The sequence below is a fragment of the Ascaphus truei genome, chromosome 5 (genome assembly GCF_040206685.1).
Source record: "Ascaphus truei isolate aAscTru1 chromosome 5, aAscTru1.hap1, whole genome shotgun sequence".
NCBI classification, from domain to species: Eukaryota; Metazoa; Chordata; class Amphibia; order Anura; family Ascaphidae; genus Ascaphus; species Ascaphus truei.
Genome location: NC_134487.1, coordinates 276,618,380 through 276,636,815, shown reverse-complemented (window position 1 = coordinate 276,636,815; position 18,436 = coordinate 276,618,380). Strand labels below are relative to the sequence as shown.

General features: G+C 45.2%; 1 protein-coding gene across 2 annotated transcripts in view; it reads right to left on the bottom strand.

Annotated features, from left to right (window-relative positions):
- The window catches only part of LARP1 (La ribonucleoprotein 1, translational regulator), a 55,981-nt gene extending 38,801 nt beyond the window's left edge, over positions 1–17,180 (bottom strand). The window contains exon 1 of one of the 2 annotated variants that reach the window (XM_075602153.1): positions 16,664–17,180. In XM_075602153.1, coding sequence (XP_075458268.1) covers positions 16,664–16,937 — 274 coding nt within the window. In that variant the 5' untranslated portion in view covers positions 16,938–17,180. Of the gene's footprint in view, positions 1–1,478; positions 1,767–16,663 lie in introns of those variants that run through there. The other variant, XM_075602154.1, reaches the window with a different exon arrangement.
- Between the last annotated feature and the right edge of the window lie 1,256 nt (positions 17,181–18,436).

Here is an 18,436-nt window from a genome sequence, read left to right as displayed (position 1 = left end):
CTGTATCAAACACAGCAGGCATGCTTAAGACTATAGGTATCCCACACTTTTGCTATGGGAAGAGTATTTTATTTTTTATCGCTGGAATCCATTATAGAGTGAAACATGTTTGTTTTTTTTCTCATAAAACTACAGTAAATGACAATGAAGTATGTATGATCAACATAATAATAAAGAAATAAAAATGCAGTTTCTGTGCACCTAACCATAAAACATACGTGCCAAAGTCTAGATAAATATATAAACATCGGCAATATCCTCCAGGACCAAACCGCGGCGCGTAACATTATCTGATAAAAACTATCTTGCAACATCCAGAGAGAACCAACAGAACACCCCAACACACAGCGTTTTGCCAGGACTTCAATCACTCCCTTTAAAGGTGTTTTGGAGGAAATTTGCCGGCATTACAAACGTAGATAGTTTGGAGGGTCAATATGCAAATGACTGACCAGGCTGCAACTCAGATTCCTTGGGTTTCTGATGTAGAAGCAATGTCACACATTTAAAAGGGTATATATACAGAGCAGGGGTTCTCTACAGACCCCCCGCCCCTTCATGTTTTCAGGATATCCCTGTTTCAGCACAGGTGGCTCGAGCCACCTGTGCTGAAGCACGGATATCCTGAAAACCTGGCCTGTTGGGGAGGAGGGATCTTGAGAACTGATGTTGAGAACCTCTGGTATAGAGTTTAGACATTCTCTGTGGACTCAATCCAAGCAAGTTCTTATTTTCTCCAAGGCCAGCACTGGCCATTTAAAAAAAAAAAAAAAAAATTAAATATTGGTTTATTAAATGGCTTTGCCCCTCTTCAATTTCTGGACCTTCAAAATACCCAAATAAATAAATAATTACTGATCAAGAAAGTAAAATAAAAGGGATATCAACCACACTGGTGAGAAAGTTTACTATAGATGGACAGATTAAGCACACATGGTCAACGGAGCATTATGCCTATCATTTTTATGCCTTACATCTTCAAGGAAGCAATAAGTTTTAACTAGAAAACCGACCCGTACCACGCACTAACTAGCTGTTATGCACATCCAAATATCTGTGACTTTACAGCACCACTGGAGTGTAAGATTTTGGATCAGTTTCCCTTCTAGATATTTGAAGTGACATTATGTACATCTCTGAAGTAATGTACAATAACCCCATGTATTTAAATCCACCCCTACATCAATCCTGCAAATTGCTGCATACATGTTTGGTACCAAGTAAAAATGCGAGAATTTTACAGCATGAAGGACCCCCAATGCATTCCTCCTTTGCAAACCGATAAAGAATGAGTTTGTGCACTACAGGGCTAAACATTACAGGGTAGTAAGTTGCAGGCCTTCTCAGTAGTCACAGGACTGACCTGTTTTTTTCTACCAGCTGTGTCTTTCCACAAAAATGTGTAACCTTTAACCAGCCTCCTCCTCCCCACCCCCCCCCCCAATCATGAAGGCCCCTCCTCTTGATCCCCACCCTACCGTGTTTATCTGCAACTCGTGTTTATCTGCAACTCGTCTCAAGCTTCGTTCAACAGGCTGTTTATGGAATCCACAGCTCTCTGAAAGCTCAGATAGGAAAGGCTGGGCAAAGAAGCTGGGAGGATTTTGCTCCTCCCAATGGTTTACCTACTATGTACTCTGCCTCCTGAAAATAAACACATGCTTAATTGCTGTACATCTGCAGTTTTGACCGAGCACAGCAAGAACGCTTTACAGCTTCCAGAAAACAGCACTTCCAATGCCAAATGTTCCAGCAACCCATTCCAGTGCAAAGGTCTGTTGTGCAGCGGCAGTAGTGTAACAGCACAGAGCTCTGTCACCACTTCCTAGAGCTGCCCTTCTATTCAAATGAGACGGCTGCTTTGCCTTTTGCTACTCTAGAACTACTCCAATGAATAGAATTGCCACATCTGCCCTGTAACATGAGCTGTCAGTCCAGTACTGATAACCCTCACAGCACTTTAACGTTGCATTGAGGTCCGATCTTCTTGCCATGCTGGTTTAACAAAGAGCTCTATCAAGGCTTAAATCTGCGGTGCAGCACAACTAGATATTCACACACACACACACACACACACACACACACACACACACACACACACACACACACACACACACACACACACACACACACACACACCACTGCTCCAGTTATGAAGCAGCAATCCCAGAGACATTTATATTATAATAATAAAAAAAAAAAACATTTTGAACCAGAGGGTCATCCTGAGCTGAACCGTGCTATTTTTAGCGCCGTGGACCTTCCCAAAATACATACCGATCTGGTTGCCGCTGTAATTTCCATCAACATTTAAACGGTCATCTAATGCCACCCCCTTGGTGACGTTGCAGCCCCCTATTGACCTGCAAAATTTAGTGGCCATTTTGATTTTACTTTTGGGGAGGAAAACACTGGCAACTAAACCAGCAAATATCCTGGTAACCTCAGGGTGGTCCCCAGAGCTAAAACAAAATAACTATTTAGCAGTGAAGGACCTCTAGATTAGATTGTAAGCTCTCCGTGGCAGGTTTCCTATCCTATTGTTTGATTTTCTTTGCGGCGCTTATTGTATTACAACTCCTTGTACTGTATTGTCTCTTTTGTAAAGTACACTGTGGGTGCAATATAAAAGATCCACGTAAAAAAAAGATAAGCTTTGCAGGAATGCCACTTTAAACTTGTATTGAAGCACTTCCCATCATTCTACGGCTACGGCCCCAGTGCGGCCTGGTGGCGCGTGCACGGGTGAAAGCCGCGAACTGCGGTCTATTGTGGAGCGATGGGATGCACGGCGCGGCCATGATGATCTACAACACCTGCACTCCTATTGGCCCACACTATCTGCCCTGACATTGGCTGGCCGCACACCACGTGATCGCAGCACGGCAAGGAAAGACAACATTCTTGTCTTCTCTGCCAGCGGACGCGTCATCGCGCTTTGCGCACCCACACGGCGACTGGGGCCTGCCCCACAGAGGGCTGTGCTGTGGTGTGTGGCCCGCACAGCAACGGCCACTGGAGACCTGGCCTACCACGGATCTTCTTGCACCCGAACGTCACACTGCACCGTAATCTTGTCCTACAGCGTAACCTTACTGTGTACATACCCACAAGAACAATTGTGATACTTTATCTCAAATCATGATCTTCAACATACTGCACCTCAGCCTCGCACGCTTCACTTTTTTTTTGCAGGCTTCCCGTGCTGCACGGTTACTTCCCAAAACACGAACAGGTACGATGTTAGGGGCACAGTGTAAGGGAACATACAAGGTTTGCAATAATGCCGTATGCACTGTATCAGATGCAAGACGCTAGGAAAAGTAAAGAAGATACAGAAAACGAAGGGCATGGAATTAGTAAACTCAGTGCATTTAAAAAAAAAAAAAAAAGTGTGTCTCAATCACGCCACAGCTTCTAATAAACTTATGAGATCAATGGCAATCTCCCTTTAGAAGACAATAGGATGTCCTGAGCAAAGGATTCCCGGACATAAGAAGGGAGAAGCAGAGCACACTACATGAGAGGTAGGCACCACCAAACATACACCTGAACTCGAAACAAAAGTAGCCACTTTGTTGTGGGTGACAAGTTGTTTTCTTGGTTTAAATGTTGAAAATGTGGTGGCAATAAATAATACACAACACATGCTGAAGTAAAAAAAAAAATGGATTTAACTAATCACGCTTATCTATACAGTCTATATTATATTATACAGCAGCAGGACCTGAAATTAATAGGGGGTTGTTAATTAGTGCCAAGTCACAGAGAAACTCCCATTGACTAATGGGCTTTATGTGCAATAGTGCCATCAGTTTAATGACCCCCCCTCCCCCCCCGTTGTGCGCACTGTCGGATTGCTCTCTCGCCAGAAGCAGAAAAAAACCGGGTGCAATGTATGTGAGAAAGCAGAGAAACAACCAAAGGCAGAATAGGGACATTAGCTATATCCGTAATAAAGTCCGGGGTAAATACACGCAGAAACTAGAAAATAGTAATGTGCGAACAATGCCTGTAAGGTGTATAAATTAAAGTATTGCTTGAGGGGGCGTAGGAATAGTTAAAGACGCCCAACCCGTTGCACTGCCAGAACAGTTGAAGCCTGCAGTGGCACTGCCCCCTTTGACCATCACACCTATCTCACTGAATGCACTACCAATCCACTTCTTTTACACAAGAGGTATTGCATGGGCAACAGCAGCAGCAGAAGCATCTCCTCCACGCATACTGCCCATCCTAAAGCTCTATGGATACACAAGAGTTACTCTGGAGGGATTGGCAGAGCAAATAGGTTCACTCCATGCTCTCTCTCACACAGTGATACAAACAGGTACAGCATAGGCATAGGCAGCAGTGCTAGCCTCCCCCGATACACACACACACAGTCCTGCCAAACCAGCCATCAAACAAACAGAAAGGGAGCAGAGCAAACCCGCACGCTGAACACCCACATACAAACCGCCTGCCAAAATGCCTCGGCCTTGTAATGGAGGGGTCACCTTAGTGTAATAACAGGAGAGAGCCAGCATAAGGACAAGTACACATCCTAGCAAGAAACAACACCATTACCCTGGTAAAGGGACTCATGGAGCAAATTGATAGAAAGGGTGTTACTCCCACGAGTGACAAGGTAGAAGGGTCAGCAATCGCTTTGGTGGCACAGCGGGCAGAAGAAACATTTTTTGTAATCCAATGATAAGAGAGAAACAATCCACTACACTAATATTACATAACATGATTGCCACATTAAACCCATTGATACTATGTGCCAGAATCCATCTATCTATCTATATACATATGCTTATTAAAAGGACTGGGAATATAGCCCCTGCATCTATATATTTATAAACAACTGCAGCTATAATTATATAATACACACTTTTTTCCTGTGGCCTTCATTCTTCAGCTGTACATCCGACTGATGTAGGTGTGGTTAACCCTTTGAGTGTCGGAGGCGCTGTCTGCCATTAGTGTAGATCGGTTCCTGAGCTCTACAGAAACGATTGACGCCATCTCCCCTAAGGAAACCAGCAATGTTTTTTGGGACGTAGCTCCTACACGCCATGGGGAACCCGGGGGCGGGTGGAGGTATGGGGGGGGGGGGGCAGGACTCATGATACAGCAGCCACCTCCAAAGTCACTGAAAGGGTTCAGTAAGCATTTCCTACACATATCCTAAATTAGGGGTTGGCAACTGTAGTTCTCAAGGGCCACCAACAAGTCAGATTTTAAGGATATCCCTGCTTCAGCACAGGTAGCTCAATCAGCTGAAGCAGGGATATCCTCAAAACCTAACCTGTTGGTGGCCTTTGACAACACGAGTTGGCCACCCCTGCCCTAAAGACAAGTACAAGAATATCCAGAGCGTTTATACAGGAATATGGATCCGCACGGAGTGTTAGTAGATTACATTACCATTTATCGTCATTAACTACTTGCCGGTCCAAACTGCCGGCGCACAAATTTCATGTACTTTCCCATTTTTCATCCTGATCACGCACCTCAATGTAAAATGCTTCAGCCCAGAAACGTTTTTCTATTTCAAGATGAGAATGTTTATGTAAATACATTTTGAGGGGATGCCTAATTATGTCTGGCAGAGGCTTTCAAAATCAGCTTTGATCACCAACTTTGGCATTGCGGCTACGTTTTATCCCCTCCATTAATTAGGAGTCCCTTACTGGTCCCCAACCAAAAGCAGTGTGCATTGCATTTTTTCATCTGTTTTGATACGGTGCATTTCTTAGTGAGGATTTTCAGAGCACAAACTAGCTCACACACATACTTCAAGTTGCAAAGTAACAGTTAAAAACGGTAGTTTTTGCAAATCTCTGGGTGCTTCTACTTTACAGTGTCCTAAATTATGCTGCTACTGGGACTACACCTGAAAATCCAGTTTAAATGTGATGTTCCTTTAAATAAATGAGCAGTCAAATTTACAAAGAGAAAGGGAGGAGAACCTGTGTGAGAAATGATCGCCACCAGCTACATATCAGCATGTTAAAGGTGTAGCCCAACTTAATCTATTTATACTGTAGTTGTAATGTTATGACAGCACTTAGACCAGTGGTAGGAAACATGATATACCTCCAGGGCCGCATGCAAGGCCCTCGAGTACTCAAAAGGGCCGCACATTACCCAAATATATATATACATACAGTGCACAGGCAAAAACATTGCAGTCGTGGGTAGGAGCATCTCCCCCACCCCCTCCAGTTGGCTTCTTAATGCCAGCACTCTGATGAATACGGTTCCACTCTTCGTACACTGGGAACTAGTGATTACTACGGTCATTAGGCAGTAGTGGAATCAGCAACATCTCCACTTCCCTTTGCACTGGGGAGAGAAGGATGCTAGGGTGGCCAGCTGTTGAGTGCCCGCAGGTTAAGTCCCCGAGGGTCGCATGCAGCCCCGGGCCACCTGTTGCACACCAATGGCTTAGACAATACACATCTAGTGAGCCATATTTAACGCGCTTCAAAATTTAAAGTTAACATCTAGCCCTGGAGAGCCCAACATTTACAATAGCCACAAGCCAATATCGTAAACAGAAATTTAAGCATCAAATCAGTTACAAAGACTAAAGTCCTAAGTTACCTTCAGTGACTAAAGAATTGCATAGGTTATTAGAAGTGGCAAAATCTGTGTTTACGGATGTCCAAAACAGAGGATGTAACAATCAATGAGCTATTTGCCAGTGTATAGTGTTTGAAGGATGGCTCCACCATGTTTTAAAATATAGCTTCTAAATGTTATCAAATGCGTATAGACTGTCGGTGCAAAGTGATACAGAAAATGTAATACGTTCTTTGCAGTCAGAATTATTTTAGATTTATGCAAAATTAGACTGCTATATATGGCGATTATGCGTACAACTTGGTTCTCCTTTGAGAGCGGCACAAACTTGCATTCTCTCATTGCTGCAGTGTTAGACAATTCCGAACTACAAAGGATTAGGAAATGTAGGAAATGTAAGATATGTGTTAAGATGAACTCTAAAGAAACATTTACTTCTACTAGAACACGAGAAATTCACAAAATCCACACGTTTGATTGTACGGCTGCAGCCCCCAGGCGGTGCGTGCAGCCGAATCCCCCGGTCTGCAGTGGGAAAGACAGGGAATTGGGGGGGGGGGGGGGGAGGTCGTGATGGGGCGCAGCCGTGATGTCACACAGCAGGTTCGTTCTCATTGGCTGAACCGCCGGGGGGCGTGGTCTAGAGCTCCGTCACGACTCCTACTCTCAATTTTCTTGAGAGCAGGAGTTTCTGTTGGCGCAGAACGGCGCCCACCCCCCATTGTGGGGTGGATATTGTCCCTGCAGCTTCCGCCATAGCGGGCGCTGCAGTAGCCAGCAGGGACCTGGCCTAACACTTTGTTTGTTATTTATCTAATAACGTGTGGATGTGGCCAACAATATATTGGACGGACCACTCGTTGCCTTAAAATCAGGATTATGGAACACCTTTGTCTAATCATAAAGAAGGATCTTAATCAACCTGTCCCTAAACACTTCTCTAATTGCCCAAGGGGAATCGTTGAGAATTTCCCTTCCCTATGTATTGAGTATGTACCACCCTTACCCAGAGGAGGGAGCAGAACTAAAAAGTTCTAGATCAGCGTGAAGCTGTCTAGATCATTACCTTCAGGACCAGAACTCCCCTTGGTCTTAATATAGATTGGGACCTCACTCATTTTCTATAGTATGTTGTTCAACAGTAAGACAGTTTTTCTTATTTGTTCATCTAATCACTTTTATTATAGATCATTATTAGTTGAAATATCAGCATTATAAACTGTCCTCTGACTTAGTTACTTGAGGTTACTATCTAAAAGTCCTTATTGGACTTTTCATATTTAATAGGTGTTCTGTGTAATTACCAACTGTGATATATATGGGGGTTGCAAATATTTAATGTGGTCGATTTCCATTCTTTGGCTCCTTGAGTTTTTGGAGTACAGGCATACCCCGCATTAACGTACGCAATGGGACCGGAGCATGTATGTAAAGCGAAAATGTACTTAAAGTGAAGCACTACCTTTTTCCCACTTATCAATGCATATACTGTACTGCAAACGTCATACACGTGCATAACTGATGTAAATAACGCATTTGTAACAGGCTCTATAGTCTCACCGCTTGCGCATAACTTCGGTACAGGTAGGGAGCCGGTATTGCTGTTCAGGACATGCTGACAGGCGCATGCGTGAGCTGCCGTTTGCCTATTGGGCGATATGTCCTTACTCGCGAGTGTACTTAAAGTGAATGTCCTTAAACCGGGGTATGCCTGTATTATTATTAATATGGTGATTGGGATTCTATGTTCCAACATATTTTTGCTCTCTGACATGTGAATGTTTGTTCACTGTACATTTACACGTTTATATGAAATTAGGATTTTTTTTTATGCACTGACCCTTGATCTTTGGGTAACTAATTTATGTGTAGATTTTTTGATCCTTATACAGTATATCAAATTAGTGGTTTATACTGATTCAACTGTTGGATATATTTTTTTTGTAAATTTGTATATTCTCATTTCTACATACTCATTTCATGCATACTCCTTGATAAAGGACCCATATGGTCCGAAACGCGTTGGAGTGTTAGTAACATAACCCCATAGGGCGAGACAGAGTGTTGCTGAATAAATAGAATTTTATTTTTTCTACCACCTGGCTCCCTGGCAGTGCACTGTTTTTGCTCTCTTCTCTTGCTGGATTACTCCCTACAGATTGCACGCCATTTGGATGGACCATGCAGGATATTTGAGGACAGATGGAGTGGGTAAGATGTATTTCATTATCGATTTTGTGATTATTTATGGATGAGTGCCTTTATTACCACTGTTATGTCTCCAATGAGGTTACACTAGGGTGCTTTATTGGCATCCTTGTTTGTTACCTTCAGGAGACGGGTGTTTTGGTGACTCACATATCACACTTCATTGTTATACCCACTCCTTGATTCATTCTGTCCTCTAGTCCTGATTAATCATTATGGACATTTATGCTCGAAGTTCCACCAGCTCTGGAGCACCCATTTCTCCATATATCATTTCTACATTAGACCTTTTTTGGTCTCTATATTGTTACCCTTTAAGGGTGAAATCAAGGGTTACTCTTTATCCCTTGCCAGAATAATGTGAATACTTGTTTGCTACAGCAATGGTTTATTTATGATTATTTAAATGTATTCAAATTTATTTTTTCTTTACCATTATTTGTGGCTTACAATTATTGTACATTAGATTCATTGCTCTGGCATGGATATGCATACGTTGTTTAAATTTGTTGTATTTCATTTTTTAATATTGTTGTCTGTTTCTGTTCATCTATAAAGTTTTTCATATTCAATCTTAGTCAGGTGACATTCAGTGCCAAGGAGGAGGGACGTTGCGTCAGCCCGACTGTTCTGAGTCACGGGGTGATTATGTCATTCCTGGCAATGAATGGCGCCAAAAAGGTAACTATAAAAGATGTGTGCTCTATGTTTGTACCCTACACCAGGGGCTCACAAACTTTTTTGCTGCACCCCCCTCTGCCTGTGCTGGTTACCACGCGCAGCAGTGCCACGTGACCCGCGGCGGCATTTCACGCCGCGTTGACATGGTCACACGTCCTGAGCCCGGCTGAACCTCGGTAAGTACAGGTTGTAGAGGCCTCAAGCTGTCCCCCGGCATTTACTTTAAATGCCTTGGGGGACAGAGAGGGACTTCTGCAACCACCCGCGCCCCCACCAGAAAAATCTCCCGTCTCCCTTGGGGAGGGGGGGGCGCGCCCTCCCAGTTTGCACACTGCTGCCCTACATCTTGATAAAGCGCTTAGCACGAAACGCGTAGGTGCATTTTTTCCCCCTTACATATTGTGAGCTAACACAATAAACACACCTTTATTTGGAGTTGCTTTGGAATATTTCATATTTTTTTTTCATCTGCGGTCTCTGGCTGTGCTCCTGCCTCACCACACTATCTATTGATTACTCATCGATGGACTGCACACCCTGGAGTGTCTGGATTACGTTGGCAGGTAATGGGCTTTAGCCCTGTATCGCATTACGTTTGCGGAATATTTAACACATTATCCCTTACGGGGGAAAATATTGTGGCCAATTATCGTGGTTGTCAAGTGGACACCATTAGGTCCTTCTCTCTCCTGGGTTATATACTATATGGACTGCCTTTTGGGATATCTGCATAGCACTCCGGATACTTATGGATTTAATACCTATACTTGGATAGAGTATACATCTGATTTTTTGAGCGCCATCTCTCAACCAATCACATTAGTAAATAATACATAATGCATAAAGTATAATGCAGCCCTTAAGACATAGGCCCTTATTCAATACAGTTGAGGTTCACTCACTACTAAGTGTCCATTACCCAGCTTTTCACTGTATTGAAAAGAGACCAAGTCACAAACTTTGACCAAATGGCTTTATATCCCATCAATAATAAAAGCACTCCTTCAGAAATTCTCCCTTCAGTACTTCTGATCGGTAAAGAGAAAAGCACATGCCTGCCATAGTTGCATGCAATCTGTTCTTTATTTGAAGGAGTCTGTATTTAAACATCGCTTTCTATCTGTATTATCATTTCCTTTGCAACAGTAGTGCAAGTTGTGGAGTAAATTGGATTTGTGTTATCACACACCCCATACAATTCTGAGCCCACACTATCAGGTTTCAGGGAGCAACACTAGGGATTACAAGTCAGTAATGACCAAAGTGCCCGTCCCTGGTAATCAGCATTTAACACCAGGCTCTTCAAAAAAATGCATTCACTCCTATGTATTGTGGGGAAAAATGTGTAATAAAGAAAAGACTCAAAACCATCACTGCACAAGTTAAGGCGACAACACTGAAATCACTTGCTGGGTTACAATATATGTACTCTGCAATTATGCTAGTTTTCCCTGTGCACATATAGCACACATTTGTGTCACTCACCCTATGCAGTATGGCCAGAAATCATGAAAAAGAAGCATTTGCCGGGACAGCATGCAAAACATAGAACTATGGTGTCCAAGTTTCTGCATCTATAAATCATATGTATTTATCTGGAATGGAGAAGAATAAGTGCTTGTGTGACCAAACCATGTAAGCATGGGAAAACACCTGTTAACATTGGTTACTCTTTCTAAGGCCTCGGCCATGATTAGTGCTTGCTTGCGGAAGCGCGCTAGCGCGCGCTCCAGCTCAGCACTGAGCCCCTACAGCCGCAATTAGAGCGGCTTTAGTAGGGGCTCACCTATGCTTCCGCAAGCGCGCGTAAGCGTAGGTCTTAGGGGAATTTATAATTCCCCCGCTTGCCGCCGCGACAGGCCGGTCACGTGAGCGGTTCACCCAATGAGGGCGAACCAGCTCCGTGACGTCACTGGCCCGCCCCCGGCCAGTGACGCGCCCGCCCCGCTGATGGCACGTGCGGTAAGCAACCGCAAAGCCAGGGAAAGCACCCGCATTCCCTGCGCCTCAGCACACCAGCAGGGAGCCTGGCCGAGGCCTAATGATGTGTTTGCAGTCCATACCATGAGATGACCACATGCTCACCTAATCGTATTTTATTTTCCACTGTGCAAGTTTTCATCTACAAATGTTTTTTTTATTAAAAAGATGCATGGTGCCATAGTCTGCCAATGGCTGGCCAATTATGGTCACTTGCAAGCAGTTGATTTGCCACTTGAGATATGTCCGGCCAATTAAGCTGCCCAGGGCATGGGTTCATATTGGATTCAGCGGCTCTGCTACTCATTCTGCAGCCTAAGGCCGCACTTATAGTGCTGGCGACGGATGACGTCACCCGTCGCCACCAGCGAAAGTTGTAATTTAATTTTCCGCGACTGTCGCCAATGACGTCACCAAAGGGGGCGGGCCGCGGTCTCTGATTGGTTTAGAGACAGTCACATGTGGCAACCATCTCTAAACAATCAAATAGACCCGGCTACCAATTTTTTTGCCACTCCATCGCGCTCACTGTAAGCACTTGCGATGGAGTCAATTTATTTGTTTGAGCGACGACGCGTCACCATCGCGGGCACTACAAGCGCAGCCTTAGACACCTTTGCAGACTGTACCTCAATTATTATGAAAGCAAACCAATGTTTTTGAGTGATACACTAAAGTGTAATGGGGAGGGGAGATTTTAATTCTTCATTGTCTTATTGTTGAATGTGTTTCAGCAAGTAAATCAATTGGGTGAAGGCTGCAAATTACAAGGGGGAAAAAAAAAAAAGTCATATTTTATTATTTAGGAGTTCAAAAAAAAGCTGGTAGGAGAGAACTGTAAATTGACCAGACATAGCTGGTAAGCTTTTAGTAAAAAATTATTTCACGTCTTGAGTGTACATTGTGTGTTTTAGTGTTTAAGGAAAAGTTTGACCAAAATAAAAAAAATTTTTTACTGTTACACCCAGTACTAAGACAACAAAAAGCATGTTCATTTCTATGAAGCCGACATCAAAGGAGACAACCAAAGAGTCGAAGTTTGTGATGCAATTTAGAAGTTCGGCTCATTATCATTGCTAAGTTCTCCTCTTGTTTTTCAACCTCAAACCATGAGTGCATTTTTTTCCTTAGACGGTGGGAGTTCTGCCCTTAATGCTGACACAGCAGGAGGGCACGCTGTCTGTGGGTTGGGCTGGGTGGGGTATATGCTTATCATGGCCAATGATGATTTTGTCATATTAGTATTAACTCCTTGAAAGTCACTTTTGTTCTGCAGTACCCATTGGAAGGTGTTGAGGGGGATATACCAGAAAGGCAGTGCAGGAGTTGGTTATATCACCCAATATGTCCCTGGTAAGTTAATCTGTTGGCAACAAAACCTGTGCAAAACAAAAATGATTAGAGAGCTGCTGACAGAAATTGTAAATAACAAAACAGATCTCTTAAAATGTCCCCAGTCATGGAATAGAAATGTGACCTCTTAATGCTCATTTTATGTTTTCTGCTACAAATTGAAAGGAAAAAAGTATTTTCCCTCATCCGCCCTGTTGATCTTGCCAACAGCTGCCCTCAAAAATCACTAAGTTGGTAGTGGTTGCAGACATACCCAAGGTTAATCTCTCTCTCTCTGCATAACTGTGCATGTTTGAAAGCTCTTTTTTTTGTCATACCCACCATAACCTGTGTTTGCAACCATTACCAGCATCACAATGCAGAATCAGTGACCAGGCTCAAAGTGATTACTCCAAAGGGACAAACCAGCTCTGAGTGGGTCACCCAACCTCATTGTGCTCCAGGCACCAAACAAAATGTAGGATTTTGTACCCCCGGTTTTTTTTTTGGACAGGGGCTTCCGGTGTTTGTAAAATTTCATGTACAACACTGCGCAGACTGTCGGATCCATGCAAGAAAAATTGAATAATGTAAATATAGAACTTCCTGAATAAGCCAAAAAGGTTACTGGAACAGGACGCATGCAATCTGGCCAGTCAAAATGTGAAGAGTTTAAGAGAGCACCTATCAACATATATAGGAGTTGCAATAATGTGTAAGCAAAGCACTTAGCCATGCAACGTCCTTTTCACTAGGAGGTTAGTTACACACAGAGCTGGAAAAATACCACCAAGTTACTAGTCAAGGCTCCCCCCCCCCCGTTATTCTGACCACAGACACCCCTTAATAGCCACACAACCATACCCCTGTCATCTAGTCTGGGGTGAACAATGCAGTCTCCTTTCCGTTGGAGCACATGCTGAAACTCCAGGGCTGTGCGCGGGCAGCGTGACCGTCTCACCGCTAAAACTTCAAATCCAGCATCACACAATACTTTGAGCCTTCCACTCCTGTTTGGCATTTTTCAGTGTAAGGCATAGTGGGACACTAGATTCAAAGCTCTGGTGGCAAGTAAGCTGCCTGTGCACAGCCCTACCGTTTCAGCATGCAGTTCCAGGAAAAAAAGGCTGCATTTTTCACTAGTATGTCCCAATATTGCACTTGTCCCGGACAAGGTGTGCGGTGAAAAAAATTAAAAACAGAAGTGGTCACAATACCGACACAGAACAAAAATAAATAAAAATAAATTATATATATATGATTAATGTGTTTATTGCTCCATATAACAATGGGTATATGTATGTGTGCAAATTTTCAAGGGGAGTGGTCTGCACTGTTTGTGTAAGTAATTGATATATTGACTGTCAACGGTATATGACACATGAACTGATTACTAAAGCCTTTATAACAGATCTTTAAAGACCTGGAGAAATTGCAAGACACAAGATGAGACTGTGAGAGATGTCCCATGGTCCCCTTAATTTTTTGGGGTTGAGGGGGGGGGGGGGGGGTGAGGGCAGGGAAGAACTGCTGAGGGACAGATGTAGCTTGTCTCAACTATATCAATGAATGTTAATACTTTCCCTTTTGCCTGGATGCCTATAAATAAGATTACTTATGGAGTGCCACTTTCCATTGTTTTAGGATGTGTATGTACGATCTTTGGGGAGGCCAGGTAGACAACAGCTTAACAAATACAGGCCTAAGCCAGTTATAGAAAACACAAATATAATAATGTTATAAAAAAAACTTACGCATGCAATATAAAACATGCTATTTTGCTAGGGACAGCTCACTTGTGTCATTGCTAATTATAGACTGTGAAACATTACAACTTTGGCATCAAATCCTTATTCTGAGTAATAAAGCCATTTTAAAATAGTTATTTTTAAAGGTGGCACACAAACATCAATACTTTGAACTATTATACAACTTTACTAATCAGACAGGGGGGGTCAAGATGAGAAATAAAGGCGACAACAAAAAACACCTTATGCTTACTGGACCAGGAGGTTCTGCGTTAGCTTTATTCGTCTTTATCACTATGTGGGTGAACAGTTTATCCAGCCTAAACATGCATGCTTGTGGGGAGGCACACATGTACTATGAACATTGTCTATTGCCAGAAGCAGCTCTACAAATGCTTCCAACTTTGTTAAAATGTGCTTATTCAATAATAATTCATGTGGCTCTCGTTAGAAAATGGAGGTCGTGTTTAACCTGAGGGTGTGAAAGACAGTCGCGGTCTTCAGCAGCACATGTTCACGAAGGGCAGTCCCCTCCCATAGCAGCTTTTTACCTACTCTACCCTGTGAAACATGCTGTCTCTCTCCCACAAAAAGACCTGTACCAGTGAAAGATTTATGCTCACATTGCTACTTATAGTCTGGCTTCACGGGTGGGAATACTAGTCCAGACTATTTTTATCTGCACACACTGCAGAGGAGCAGTGCAGACCCACACCTCGAAGTGCCAGCAAAAAAGCATGGGACACAAGCCAAGGCCTCATATCACCACCATTGCAATGCAAGATCCCAGCCATTAGCGGGAGCTTGGGGGCGTAAAGGTTTCTAATAAACGCGGTTACTGCCCATCGCCTGGCATAGCGAGTCGTTGGGGGGTAAAATCTCCAACTTCACCAGGCCTTGCACAGGCTCACATGGCAAGGAGGAGCCACGAGGAAAGGAGGAGGAAGTTGGGGTTTATTTGCCAGGGTTACTTTGTATCCGCTCTCGTGTGTATGAAGGGCAATGAATGTATAACTCGTGCACTGGTTTTGGGGCGAGTGGAGTGGGGGAGTATCCCCATACAAATGTGTGATTACAGAAGCAACTAAGCAAAGATCGCATGCTCACTGGCCCGGCTGGGAGGGAAACCACGTTGTCTGTCTGCAGGGGAATGCTGGGTAGCAGCCGGGGGCGGGGCGTTCCGAAAAGGGAACGTTGGACCGGGACCGAACCAACAGGCGGCTGCGTGCATTCTGACTTCTCTTTAACCCCTTCGGCACTAAAATGGCCCTGCAACTTCAGCATTGAAGGGGTTAACCCTCCCCTTTTTGCCACCCGCCTCATATCACGTCATGCTGCATGGAGGACCAAGCCAACTATCCCCACCCTCTGGTGACGGTAGATTACCCCCTCCCCCCCGGGTAACTAGGCACACCAAGTCAGACTGCAGTGTCATCAAAGCGCCATGTATAACCCCCTCTTCTCTGGTCACCGCCCCCCTTATACCCCAGTCGTGTCACAAGTCATGGGGAGCACTCAGGTGACCCTACATGCAACACCCCCACCGGATTGTATGCACCAAATATGAAGGGGTGGCTTCAGGATAGCATCTAGAAAAACGCTCCAGAAATGGTGTTAACGCACCCTGAAGCCAGTGAACCGGCTATGCACACAGCCACATGATTCCGGAATCGTGTCCACCCTATTCCAAGATACCACCCCCTTCACCTCTTTTAGTCCGAGAGATCCTCGCTTATTAGAGAGTTTCCTATTAAAGACCATGTCACAGTACAATCTGCTCGTGTCCGTCCCCTCCCCATATACCACATTCTGGTACATTTCCCATTAACAGAATCCACATCAGCCATCGGATTTCGACCAATCACGCTAACACCCCAAAACCTAACAGAACAACCACCACACACACAGTCATGTCCATTGGTCTTACCCCAAGGAAGTGGGGTTTTAAAGAAGCCCATTACTTAAAGATGTAGGGGAAATGTAGCAAAGGACAACCCTAACACAGGCATGAACCCACTACAGTCTCTGGGTGCTCTTTTGTGGGTACCCCCTAAACTCTTACCCCTCCCTCACCTCCTTAATCAAAGCACATCTGCTATTGCGTTGACCCACTCCCCTCGGGGGGGATCTGCACTCACCTGCCGGCAGCTGCCCATTCACCTGCACCCCTGCCCCGCTGCTCGCCTTGGTCCAGGGGTTCACCTTGGGCGGGGGGGCCTCCACAAACTCCCGGCGGCCGGGCCCCTCCTCGGGCTCCTCCTCCCCGCGCACACACGCGTCTGCCTTGGACTGCTTGGAAGGATCAGGTTCCCGGTGGTTCCCTTCCGGTGTCCGCCGGTCTTCCCCCATCTCCTCCAGTGGCTGCGGCTGCACGGGCGGCAGCAGCAGCGGAGCCTCCACCTGAGTCGCCATATCCCCCCTCCCCCCGGCGGGAGCGGGCTGTCACGCACCGGGGCTCCCCTTTTGCACCGAGGTTGGTAGCTCTGTTGCACGCTCCCTCCGTCGGTAAGTCAGCGGGTGGGGGGGGTTGCACGGTCGGGCGCTGCTGCTCAGTCACCGGGCGGCCTCTTCTCCACCCCCCCCTAGATACCACTGCAAATATGGAAGCCAAGGCAGACCACGCGACGGGGCTCTGAGGGAGCGCGCGCAGGGGACACGCCGGCGTGCGCGCCCCAGGGTGGGAGGAGGAGGAGGAGGATGGGGGGGCGCGCACGCACTGCGCCGAGAGGGAGAGTGTACACTTCTGGGCTAAAACTTCAGTCCCAGTTACAGCACCACATTGATGTTATAGTGTGAATAATACATAGGCACACGATGCAGGTTCGGTTCTGGTAGTCAGAGAGGACAGAAATCACTGAGACTTGAGGGGTTCTGCACCAGAAAAAAAAAAAAAGCATTTCAGTGGGAAAGTGCTCAGACTCCATTCAAGTCCACACATTTTCCACATAAAATTAGGTACCATTGTAGTTATTCTACTGGTGCTGGATGTGCTATAGAAGTTCCCCAAACCCAGTGTTTCCCAACTCCAGTCCTCAGGGAACCCCCGTCAGGTCATACGGATATCCCTGCTCCACACAGGTTGGTCAATCAGTGGCTCAGTATTTTGACTGAGCCACCTGTGCTGGAGTAGGGATATCCTTAAGGCCTCGATCAAACAGGCTGCTACACGGACGCGCATTCGCGAGCCTCTGTCTGCTGGGCGATGTGTGAACATCCCCTGCAGACAGAATTACGCGATTGCTGGCGTAACTTAAAAAAAAAAAAAAAAAGTGTGTTTATGATTGGCTGGCGAAGTACATGTGACGCAGCTGCTGCTTGAAATTTCAACTTCAGTTGAAAGCTCGATTTGCAGCCGCGACAACGCTGCACTTCGCCACCGGGGGTTGTTTTCTGTTTGAAAACTCCCAAAGAACACAGCGAAAGAGTGGCGAACGTGCGCGCGCTTATCACGTCGCATTGCGTTCTGTTTGAGCGAGGCCTAAGACCTGACCTGTTGGGGTTTCCTGAGGACTGGAGTTGGGAAACACTGCCCTAACCTATGCAGCTTACCACACACTCCTACCTTTTTGTTTTCACCCTGTGGCTACCCTGTAGACGTAGCTGCCACGCGGTCTGGCAATCCAGGGGCTCCATGACGTAGCTACATCAAAAATCCAGTTGCTCTGGTTTTTCTAGGTTGAGATCCACTGGAGCGCAGAACCCGTTCTGTTCTGTTGTTGGTGATGGAGAGATCGCTTGGTCGAGAGTGTTGGAGGGTCCCACCAGCACTCCCAAAGGGTTATTAGCTGGTCTTGCATTCCCCACTGTATGTAGTGTACCTGCTAGATAGGTGCAGTTGGAAGGTGACATTATCGTGCGGCAAAAATATGCGAGTGATAGAAACAAACAGACAAACAAAGCACAGAAGAGGA